Here is a 12,413-nt window from a genome sequence, read left to right as displayed (position 1 = left end):
TGAGTTACTTAGGGAGGTGGTAGAATCTCCATCCTTAGAGGTTTTTAAGGCCCGGCTTGACAAAGCCGTGGCTGGGATGATTTAGTTGGGATTGGTCCTGCTTTGAGCAGGGGGTTAGACTAGGTGACCTCCTAAGGTCTCTTCCAACCCTAATCTTCTATGATTCTAATGATCTCTAAGTCCTTTTCAGAGTTCTTGTTTCAGGATGGGGGATTGCATTCTGGAAACTATGGCTTACAGTATTTGTGCCTATAAATAAATGAAGATATACGTATCTCATAGAACTGGAAGGGACCCTGAAAGGTCATTGAGTCCAGCCCCCTTCATTCACTAGCAGGACCAAGTACTGATTTTGCCCTAGATCCCTAAGTGGCCCCCTCAAGGATTGAACTTACAACCCTGAGTTTAGGAGGCTAATGCTCAAACCACTGAACTATCCCTCCCCCCTAGATGTAGGGTATTGCATTTCCAGTATTTAAATGCATGTTATTTGATTGCCCCATTTTAGCAGGTAATCTAGGTCAGTGGTTCTCAAAGCCGGTCCACTGCTTGTTCAGGGACAGCCCCTGGCGGGCTGGGCCGGTTTGTTTACATGCTACATCCACAGGTTCGGCCGATTGCGGCTCCCAGTGGCCCCAGTTCACCACTCCAGGCCAATGGGGGCTGCGGGAAGGGCAGTGGGAGCCGTGATCGGCCGAACCTGCAGATGCAGCAAGTAAACAAATCGGCCCCGCCCGCCAGGGGCTTCCCTGAACAAGCGGCGGACCGGCTTTGAGAACCACTGATCTAAGTCGCTCTGTGTCTATGACCCATTGTCATCATTATTTGCCATCCCACCTATCTCTGTTTCATCTACAAATTTTATCAGCAATGATTTTATATTTTCTTCCAGATACTTTAATTTAGAAATTTTAATAGTCTTGAGGTGAGAACAGTTCCTTGCAGAACCCCCACCAGAAACACTGCTATTTGCTGGTGATCTCCATTAACAATTTATGTTTTGAGATTTACCAGTCAGCTAGTTTAATGTATTTAATATATGGTGCATATCCCCCTTTGTGCCTATATACCTCTTTGTCTTGTAAATATTTTGGGACAGGTACTTTTTGTCTTTATACCTGTTTGTAAATTATTTAGTGTATGTTAATACTATACAAAGAATAATACAATCACCAACAAATATGGATCCAGGTACTGTGCCAGCGATTAAGAATGTACATGTTGCAGGCATCAATGCTTGCTTGCTGATGGCTTGCTGCATTGGTTTTTTCTGTTTTTTTTTTTTTTTTTTTTAATATAGAGGTAAAATAAGATGAGGAGTAAAATGGTTGGCATGTGTTGTAGGCAGTGGTTAAAAGAAGCAGACATACTTATCAAAGTCCGAAAGGAAACTGAAATTCAAAAAAGCCATTGAGAGTAAGGAAGTGAGTTGTCTAGTCATAGTTATCAATGAGTCATTGTTGCAACAAGCGCTGTTATGGAAGGGAGAGAGTTGCATGCTCATGTGCATCATTTTCAAGAAGCCTTGCTGATTAGTCTAGGATTTTTAAAATATATTTATTTTTATAGAAAAACTGTCAGTTGCTACAGAAGTTGGCATACGCCTGATGGCATCTAGCCTGCATGCCTATGTAAAATTAAACACATTGATGGAGATGTTTGTCATATTGTCTCTCTGCTGCCTGTTTGTGTATCTCTGAGCAGCAGCCTAGAAAAGATGGCTTCAAACCAGTGATGTAGATTTTTCCCCCGGGTTTTACGTGTTATATATGTTCTATAAGCAGCTATTTTTGTTTACTTTTTTCATGTTCATTTAATTCTCATTGATTTATAACTCATATTAACTTTTTGTTTGTTTGTTTTAATGATAGGGTTGGACCAAGTTTTATGAATTTTCTTTATCTGATCTCCGTGCGGGGTATGATGTTATTGATGGACTCTTTGATGGTAAGTTACTCCTTAAGGATTGCTGATTCCTTTCTTTGCCTAGTCTAGTATTTCTGAGTGTCTTCCATTTCAAATCTTTATAAAATTAGCAGATCATAGAATGATATTTTTTAAAATAATTTGGCTATTTCAATTACCACAAATCATTTCAATTAGAGCTGATTGGCGGATGACAATTCTGTTTCGTGGCAACTGTTGAGGTTTTTAAATTTGTTTTTGTTCTGTTTCTGGATCAAAATCAAAATCTTTTGAACATTATCACAGAAGTAAGTGTGCATACTTGTATGTGGCCTGGTGGGTTCAGTCACTGGCCTGGGATGTGGGAGACTCAAAATCAGGCAAAGCCGGGACTTGAATCTGGGTGTCTCACATACCAGGCCAGTGCCCTAACTACCAGACTATAGTGTGTGTGCATCTTTTTTTCACCCCTCTGCCTTGGTTGAATGATACACATCCACAAAACAGCATATTTCAGCAAAATTTCATTGTGTTGAAAATGTTCCAACCAGCTCTTATTTGGATCCTCTGTTTATCTCACTTAAATGAAAACCATAAGGATTTTTTTGGTAAGGCCTTTAAGTTCCAAATCCCAATAAAACTAGTGACCCAATATTGAAAAGGGTTCAATATCTCTAGCTCCTATTGATTTAAATTGGGTTTATATGTGGTTATACTTTTGAAATTCAATCCATGTACATGCAGACTTAACAGTTTGAATATATTACCAAGAGACTTTGGACCCTGGATATTAACTGTTGTGGTGAGGGCAGTTTTTCCTGCAGTAATTGGAGTGTGAGTGTGAACACTAATAACTTAAATGTAATACCAAACCTTTTCATTTGAAGAATCTCAAAGTTCTTTTCCACCATAATTACTTCACCCATGCCGAAAAATCACATATTGGGTGAAATGTGGCATTGATTTAACCCTCCTCTGTAGTTTGGGACAAGAAGTGAGGGGGAAAGACATTTTATTTGAAAGTGTAGGATATAAGTAAGTAGGCAGAATGTAATTTATTGAATACAATTTGATCAGAACACCAATGTTAACATCCTTAATTTTAAACACAGTGCCGTATGATCTTTTATGATCACAGATAACCTGGACCTCCTTTTACATCACATCAGACAGCCAGAATCTCAGTAACAATGTCTTCCTTTGGCATGGTAGGGTATTATTCAATCACCCTGCTTATTTTATGAGGCCTGATGAGATCACCGCACAAAGTGATATGGCTGTAACACTCTTAAAGATCCATTCGAGGTAGGGGAGTTGAGCAGGCTGATGACAAAGGATTAGGAGATAGGAGGCCACAATTGAATATGGAATGGCTTCTAGTGAGAAGGTACTTTTATTCTCTAACTAAATAGGGTTGATTGATGTGTGAGATCTACAATAAAAAGTTCCTCAAGACATCTGAAATATTTATGTCACTCAGTAGGATTTAAAACACATTAATTACACTCTTATCACAGGAAAAAATATTTGCAAACATTTGCAATACAGCTGTTGGAACATTTGATATTTTACATTTTACAGTTATTTTATTTTACTTTTTGATTACAGTTAAGAAATTGCTTAGTAATGATTGTATTACTTTACTGGGTTTCTTTGTATTTCCTTGTTTCTCTGAAGGATAACTATAATAAGAGGAAACGTTCATCACACAATGCAAAAAAAGTCAATGTGACAGTAATATTTTGTAACTTACAGGTTCCAAAGCTTTTCAGTGGGAATTTGTGCATGGCCTGTTCGAAAATGCTATTTATGGAGGCCGCATAGATAATTACTTTGATATGAGAGTCCTTCGGACCTATCTGGAACAGCTTTTTAATTCCAGAGTCATTGGAGGTTTAAATCTTAGGGGCAAGAAGATGACCAGCTTCCCATATTCCATTTCTCTCCCTAATTCCTGCAGCATTTTGGTACGTATGCTTGCCTTATCAGACATGGAAACCAAATCTTGTTCTTTTTCTTACAGTATTAAATTAGCAAATGAACGTACTAATTAAAGGCAGATTCCTGCAAGTTTCTGAGTACACTTCAATCCCACTAAAATTAATGGGAGCTTGAAGGCTATTCAATCCCTGTAGAACTATGCCCTATAACACGAATAGTAATCAATAATAATGCTAATGCTTAACAGGGAAAAGCACTTAAATATGTATTCCTGCACACTTCATTTTTTGCAGATTTTGAAATTTGATATTGATGAAAATGTATGAAAAGTCCCAAATATTAAACAAAGATTGAAAATAAGAGACACAAAAATAATAGAATGGTAAAAATAACTTTGGAAACTTGAAATAACAAAGGGTTAACTTATGATGTTTTCTTGATTAAAGTTTTTTTGTATGTGCTGTACAATAATGAACAGTGGGAAGAAACAGATCTGTGTGAGAAATGTATTTGGCTAACAAATCATCCCTCATAATGGGACCTATGAGAAGTGTAACATGTTATCTTTGTTTGCAGATATTTAAGAAACAAGTTTGCATCAATTTGTATTGTTATATTTTGTATTGTATTGTTGTCTTGCTGTTCTTGATTTCATTGCTTGGCCCTTACATTAATTTATGAAAAATGAATCTCACCTTAAATTCCAGCTGTGTGTGTGGTAGAGTAACAGGTTGTAATTGATTGGAGTGAGAGCTGTAGTGTGTGGAGGAGAGAGAGCTGGCAAAGCCAGTGGTTCAGTATGTAGAAACTGAAAGATGGCACTGAGAGAACAGATGTAAAGGCCAGATGGGATATAGAACAGGCAGGCTGAGAAGGAGTATGTTATGTCAAAGGATTTCAGTTCCCTATAATAGAGAGTAGTCATGACTGTACCATGTAGAGTGACATGCTGGCATCAGAGGTAAATTTGACTCTGAGAAAACTCTGAGAAATAGTTTGTGTGCCTAAGACCCTTTATGATTCAATATTTAGGAGATGGCCTATTCACAGTAGTAAAGTTAAGCATGTGTGTAAGTGTTTGCAGGATCAGGGCCCAACCCAAGTGCAAATGGTCTGCTTGATAATAGGATACAGACAGGCCTCCAGACACCTGGTTTGCATGCTTTTGGAGGGGTAGTAAGAGATACCCTGTTTCATGTTCCTTCCACCAGAACAGTAGCTTGAGTGTCTTTTAGACACCGAGCTGGTTCTACTCTACCCCTCCTATCACCATGTAGCCATATCTTTTAATGCCACATATTTCATACTATGTATAATAAATGGTAGCTTGTCAAAGATTTAAATGTAAGTGGAAGCAACTTGCATTGGACTACAACATGAAGGAGGAAGTGACTAATAGTTCCAAATTCAAATTCCAAATTGTGAAAAACTTTAAACGTGGTGTTAATAGCAATATAAGATATATATCAAACTGATCTGTTGATATCTTGTAATAGTACTGCAGAGACCCTTTATATAGTGAAGTCACAACTTCACTATTATCGGAGTTGTTGTTTGCCAATTGTAAACTGAAGCAATTTGGGATTTCTGTTCTACTTCATTACAGTGTTTCAATATTAGCAGCTTCTATGGTATATCATGTCATATGTTGGTATGCTTAAGTCATTACTCCATTTAGTTGTTGGTACTGTTTTAGTGATGTCCACAAAATGCTGTTATTCAATTAATTATAAATCCTATGAAATGAGAGTTTGTTTTGAAAATATATTGCTGGCATTCTTTTGACCATATACTATTGATTTTCATGAGCTGTGATTGCAGAGAAAACTTTTACAATTATCTATACTCTTCTACCTTTTTTTGTAGGATTACCGTGATATTATTGAAAGCCTTCCAGAAAATGATAAACCCGATTTCTTTGGCCTGCCTGCCAATATTGCACGCTCTTCTCAACGCATGATCAGTTCCCTGGTAAGTTTTAAATTTTGCACTGCTTGTTAATATCTGAAATGTGACCAGCCCAGGAGACCAGACATCTGTTCATAAATATGCATAAGAAAATCAGATCACACTGAGACATTTTTAGTTTGTTGCCTGTTACATGTTGAAAACTTTTGTGTAGTGTTCGTTATAAATTCAGAATGTTGAAAGTATTTTAAAATAACTTATGCAGTTATTTCCATCAGTAATATAAGTAAAATGTTTATTTGGGTCACTTCACATATTTTGAGTTCTATTCTGCTGTGGGAGTTAATTGTGAGACATTACTTAATGTTTTAAATAGTGTAAATATTTGAAATAATACATTTGAAATAATACTTACTTAGAATGAATAACTTGCTTTGATGGCCAAGCATCTCCTACAATTCTCTGAAGTAGGGTCTTTTCCCCTCTCTGCAACTCTGGAGGCAGTTCAGCATTACAGCATAGCCCATACTGGCTATCCCTCTTCTTCCACTTGCCACCAGAACTTCTGCCTCCACGGTAGTAGTTGGTCAGGAGCAAAGCAAACAGACACTGTTTCCTTTGCCAACTTTACTTTTAATTTCTTTTTCAGATAATAGTGAGCAATGAAGCTATTTTCCTCCTCCTCCTCCTCCACCAGATTGGGTAATTGGCACCATGGTGTCTCAGCCTCCCAGATCCACCGCTGCAGTGTTATCCATCTTGGGGATCCGCTGTCACCCCACTCTCAGGTTATGGCAGGGCTGTCCCACAAACACTGGCTAAATCAGAGCAGTGCTCTATATGCACAGCTACATTTACAGGCTCTTCGGAAGGTGATCTGTGTCCTAGCTGTTCACAGCAAGCTGACCTCACACTGCCAGGGCACAGGGCTCAGAGACAGACTGGCATGTCAGATTCCCTCTTCCCTACCCTGAAGACCTGATCCAGAAGAAAAAAATCTCATAAGTGATCCAACTTTAAGCCCTTAAAGTTGGTCTTCAGCTCCCTGGGGGAAAAAGTAGGGGTCCTACACAGCTTCCCTAATTCCTAGTGTGAATTGGGATTCTCAGAACAAGACCCCAGTCCAAAAGTAGTGGCACTGGGACTCAGAGTGTGAGGACACAGAAGGAAGAATATCTAGAGGACTCAAGGCTTTTTATAAAAAGGGATGCAACACACCCTGTCATGGCTACACTCATGCAGGGACTCCTGTAAAGCAGACCCTCCACACACTGCAAAAAAAAAAAAAAAAAACCAAAAACAAACCACACACCACAGGAAGCACAAAAAGAGGAAGAAAAATATATAAAAAGTCTACGAGAGAGTCATCCTCAGATGAAGACTTTTCTACTGAGAAAGGAAAGAGTTCGGATTTAGGCTCTGTGCCGGCCACAAATTTGTCATTCTGGCAGTCAAACTGTTCGGCAACTTCCTTGTTCTTGCGAATGGCAAAGTAGCAGAGAAGCTATCCCAGGTCACTGGGAAGGATGCTCTTGCACACAAGTGGCCAGAGGGCTTGCTTTATACATTCCCACCACATCGACTTCTAGAGATGGTGATTCAGAAGATAAGGTGAGGGGAAGCAAAGCTGATAGTTCTAGCTCCATGCTAGCAGAGGACATCATCGTTTTAGGACTTAATAGATATGGCATTGGTGCCTCCAATGTATGTACCAGTGACAATGGACATTCTTCACCAAGGCCCCATTCTCCATCCAGATCCAAGCTTTCTCCAACCCACAGGTTGGCTATTGAGAGTGAAGCATTAATTGCACTTGGATTATCCTCCAAAGTGATTGGGACTCCGCTGACCTCCACACAGACTTCCACACTAAAAGCCTTCTCAATCTGGTCATGGTTCAGCTCATGGTGCCAAAAAGAAAACATGCCCCAACGACTCTGGAATTCCAACTATTCTGGATTTTCTTCAGGATAGTTTGGACAAGGGTCTTCAGCCCAGCACCATAAAGTGTTAAGCAGTCATAAGCAGTGACTTACAAACAGGATTCTGAGGGTCTTAGCCAAATATCCTCAAGTCTCAAGATTTATCAGAGCAATCAGACTGGCTAGACCTGAAGGCAGACCAATCTTTCCTAAGTGGGATCTGCTATTGGTACTAAAAGCCCTAACCACCCACCCTGTAGGCAATGGTCATACCTATCTATCAAAATCTACTTTGTGGTCACTGTTGTGTTAGCTAGATGAATCTGAGTTAGCAGCTGTATCCATGCAAGAGCCACATGATGTGCTTCATCATGACATAATGGTTCTAAGGATTCCCACAGTCTTTCTTACCAAAGGTGAATTCCTCTTTCCATTTCTTGCATGATTCTTCTATCATTATGTCCAAATCCACAGCATCTGTCTGAAAACATGTATCATCATGTGGGAGTATCTACAGCACTAAAGATTTACCTTAGGCTACACTGAATTGATGAGACGATCAGGCTCTTTATTTGTGCCCTTTCACCAAAAGTGCCACGGTCTTTGGGCATCCAAACTATCTCTGGCCAAATGAATTAAGTTGTGCATAGTGGAGGCATTCAAGCCATCAAACTGGCCTACAGTAACTCTTCACTTAACGTTGTCCCGGTTAACGTTGTTTTGTTGTTACGTTGTCTGATCTATTAGGGAACAAGCTCGTTTAAAGTTGTGCAATGCTCCCTTATAACGGCGTTTGGCAGCTGCCTGCTTTGTCCACTGTTTGCAGGATTTTCTGGAAGAGCAGCCCCTCCTTGTGGGGATTAGAACCAGGGGGGCTGGCAGCCCCCCCATCAGATCCCCTAAATTCCCTGTAAGGTATGTAGCTTGGCAACTACTCAGCAGCCGTTCAGCTGCCCCTCCCCCTGTGCCATGCTGCTCCTGCCCTGCCCTCTGCCTTGGAGCTGCTCCCAGGAGCTTCCTGCTTGCTGCAGGAGTCGGGGAGAGGGGTGCTGATATCAGGATGTCCCCCTGCTCCTGCCCTCCCCCCCCGCTCCATAAAGCAGAGGAGAGGGACAGGGCTCAGGAACAGAAAGGAGGGAGCTTGCTGGAAGCTGTTTCCTATCTGAACTGGCTGATCTGCTTAAAATGGCAATATACTTGAAGTGGGGTCAGCATACTTAAAGGGGCAATGCATGTCTCTCTCACTCATGCATGCACCCCCAGGGCTTTGGAAAGTCAGCACCTGTGCAGCTGTGCATGTGCTGTCAGGAGGAGGGAGTGGTGCACTCTAGCTGGATAGCGTGGTCTCTTGATCATGCTCAGTTTTTGCAGGGAAGTGTAATCTGCATTTATTGTGTTTTTCCCCCCCGCCTGCCTCAGTCCATGCTGCCTTGTAGAGTATGAGGCTACATTAACAGCGTATTAACCCTTGAGGACTCAGCTGAGTGCTAGTTCATCATTTAGCAGCAAGGCATTCCCTGGGAAATATTCTACCCTCTTACTCCACCACCTCAACCAAGCGTCACAATCATTCATTGCTGTGTACAATATTAAACTGTTTGTTTAAAATGGTTTAAAACGTACACTGTATATGTATATAATATGTTTTGTATGGCGAAAAAAAATTTTCTGGAACCTAACCCCCCCATTTACATTAATTTTTGTGGGTAAATTGGATTCGCTTAACATCGTTTCACATAAAGTCACATTTTTCAAGAACATAACTACAATGCTAAGTGAGGAGTTACTGTATTCTAAAAGGAATCAAGGCACACTATACAAGATCTCTGGTGATATCATGGGCAGAACAAACCTTTGTTTCAGCTGAAGAAATCTGTAAGGCAGCAACATGATCTTCAAGCAATACCTTTTATTAAACATTACAAAGTGGATTTTCTATCCTCTGCATATGCTTCTTTCTGAAAGAAGGTGCCGCATGCACTATTGCAAAAGTAACTTGTCATTCAGGCATTTACTTTCAAGGGGAAATTTCTCTATTTATCTTTCTTTATCCCTCCCTGCTTAATATTTACTGCTCACTACTTCCCATGCATCACAGAACTGTGGGAGACAGTTAGTTGTAGTATGGAAAATTTCCTTTCTGCTAGCAGTATCTCTCAAAATTCTACCCAACCTGGAATGGCTTCATTAGCCAAGGAACAACATTATTTTTAAATGTCTCCAGTTTGTTGGCTGCATAGCTTACTGCACATAGTTCACTTGTCGACTTTAATGTTATTGGTATTATCATATTCTAAGAGTTTTTGCATATTATATGAATTGTTCTTGTGGCAAGCTGGAGAAGGGTGTGTGGCCAAAATGAGCTGTGTTGCAACAGTGAACAGACTCTAGAACTGCAGAGAGGAGGGGAACAGTCCAGGCATCACAGAATTGTATGGGGCATAGCTAGAAGAAAAGAAATTACAGGGTAAGAAATTTCCCATTTCATTATCACCATAATGGGACAAGGTGACTGAGTAGATTTTGTATCTGGGCTGGTACACTTTCATAATACATTTGCAAGACAATTCTAAATGAACACTAATTATTCACAATAGTAGAGATATTTGGTATTGCATCATATTTAGAGGCACTATTCTGTGCTATTTAATTATTGTTGGTAATGCATTCAAACTTGAAAATAAAATATATTTTCTTATCATTATTATTACTACCTATTGTAGTACTATCACTCTACTAAGCACCACACACACAGAGAATATTTCACCCAGCATTTGTTCTGTTATTAAGCATATGCCAACAAAATTTTCATGAGTATCACTGACATAGAGGATTGTGCACAACTGAGTCGAAAGTGATTGTTTTTAACTGCAGCTCCAGAGATAACCAGACGTTTTTAGGGTCGACACAAAAGCAAAATTCTTGTGCTTCTCTTACTCTTAGTGCCCAATTATGCAATTCTTATTCATATTGAAAAGTAGTTACTTAGTAATCCCACTAGTACTGTGAATAATTACTCAGTGTTCATTTACAGTAGGCTTGCAAATGCATCATGAAAATGGTGAGGAACTTTTAGTCTTGCTTATGAGCTCTTCATTTCCAGGCTTCAATGTACCATATAGGAACTAAATTAAGAGACTGTTGCATGCACTCTGAAACACACTATTAACAGCAGAAAAGCAGACCGGTGTAAGCAATGGTGTTCGATTATTCCTTCTCAAATATTTGTTATAGATATCTAAGTACTTATAGTATGTTGCAGTATGTATAATTTGGCTTTCATTTTATTTTATATTACATCTCTAAAGGACCATAAAACAGCTTTTTTTCCATAATAGAGTACTATCAGATATTTAAATGTTCACTTTTTAAAAGTTTAGGCCTAAAATTTGACCTATCTTTTATCTGCCATATAATTGCGGTAGAATTCAGAGCCCAATTCTACAACCTTTACTCACAAAGAATAGTATTTATAAGAGTAGTCCCATTAGTTGAAATGGAAGCAATTAAGCAACCAAATCTCAGCTGAAAATTATATCCTAGGTTATTTACCTGCTAAATTGGATTTAACTCCACCACAAAGACTCTGGTTCTTGAGAGCTGCAATGATCACCAAGTGCATGATTTTACAAAAATGGAATAGTAGACTTATGTCCAGTATAGAGCAGTGGTATTTGGACCCGTCTGCATTAGCAGCCAAAGAAAGAATAGCTTACCACCGTAGAGAGCAGTTATATGAATTCAGAGAAATTTGGACTCCTTTCCTAGATACATTTGGATTAAAAATGTTGAGATGGCTCAAATAATACCAGACCTCCATTCCACCTAACCTTCCACCTTTTCCCTCCCCTGTCCCCTCTTTCGTTCTTCTCCCTATTCATGTAAGACTTCCCCTATTTTATTAACATGTTATGTCTGTGTGGCATTGTCTTGTCTAGTCTTGCATCTTTGACATGTTGTAAGATGGCATAATTCTATTGGATATCCTGTGAAGGATGCAGTATTTGGAAATTTATACAAGCTGCAAGTCATTTACTTTTCACTATTTCTTTATGAAAATCAATATACAATTTATCTTTTAAAAAAAGCAAACACCTATTCATTTTGAGTAACTCACTGATTATTGCATTGTCTCATTTATTGAGACGCCTGTGGCTAGAGCTGGGAAATATATTTTTGGCGTACATTACACTTACTGAAAAGTGCTTTTTTTCAGGGCACTGAAACTATTCTTGAGTTTGGGACAAATTCAGAAGTATTTTTGGCTGAAAAGAAAACCTGGGGAAAAGAATTTGAGGGGAAAAAAGCCCTTTGACATGTAGTTTCAAATCAAAACTTTTGAAATGATGTGTCAAAATGCTTTGTTCAATCTAAATGAAATTTTCACAGATTGATGGATTCGAAAACCAGAATGGACGATTGTAATCTAATCTGGCTTCCTGTATAATGCAGACCATAGAACTTCCACAAAATAATACCTAGAACATATCTTTTAGAAAAACATCCAATCTTGATGATCAGTGGTGGTGAATCCACCACCACCTTTGGTAAATTGTTCTAGAGGTCATTCAACCTCACTGTTAAAAATGCCCCCTGGATTTCCAGTCTGAATTTGTCTAGCTTCAATTTCCAGCCAGTGGATTGTTATATCTTTTTCTGCTATATTGAATATTAAATATTTGTTCCCTCAGTAGATACTTGTAGACTGTAATCAAGTCACTCCTTAACTTCCTCTTT

General features: G+C 39.1%; 1 protein-coding gene across 1 annotated transcript in view; it reads left to right on the top strand.

Annotated features, from left to right (window-relative positions):
- DYNC2H1 (dynein cytoplasmic 2 heavy chain 1) overlaps positions 1-12,413 on the top strand; it is a 372,682-nt gene that overhangs the window by 244,786 nt on the left and 115,483 nt on the right. The window contains exons 80-82 of the mRNA XM_034758872.1: positions 1,872-1,947; positions 3,661-3,872; positions 5,713-5,817. Coding sequence (XP_034614763.1) covers positions 1,872-1,947; positions 3,661-3,872; positions 5,713-5,817 — 393 coding nt within the window. The remainder of the gene's footprint in view (positions 1-1,871; positions 1,948-3,660; positions 3,873-5,712; positions 5,818-12,413) is intronic.

This window comes from Trachemys scripta, chromosome 1 (assembly GCF_013100865.1).
Source record: "Trachemys scripta elegans isolate TJP31775 chromosome 1, CAS_Tse_1.0, whole genome shotgun sequence".
Lineage (NCBI taxonomy): Eukaryota > Metazoa > Chordata > Testudines > Emydidae > Trachemys > Trachemys scripta.
The sequence above is the reverse complement of the archived record's forward strand: the minus strand, read 5'-3'. Positions and strand labels throughout refer to the sequence as shown.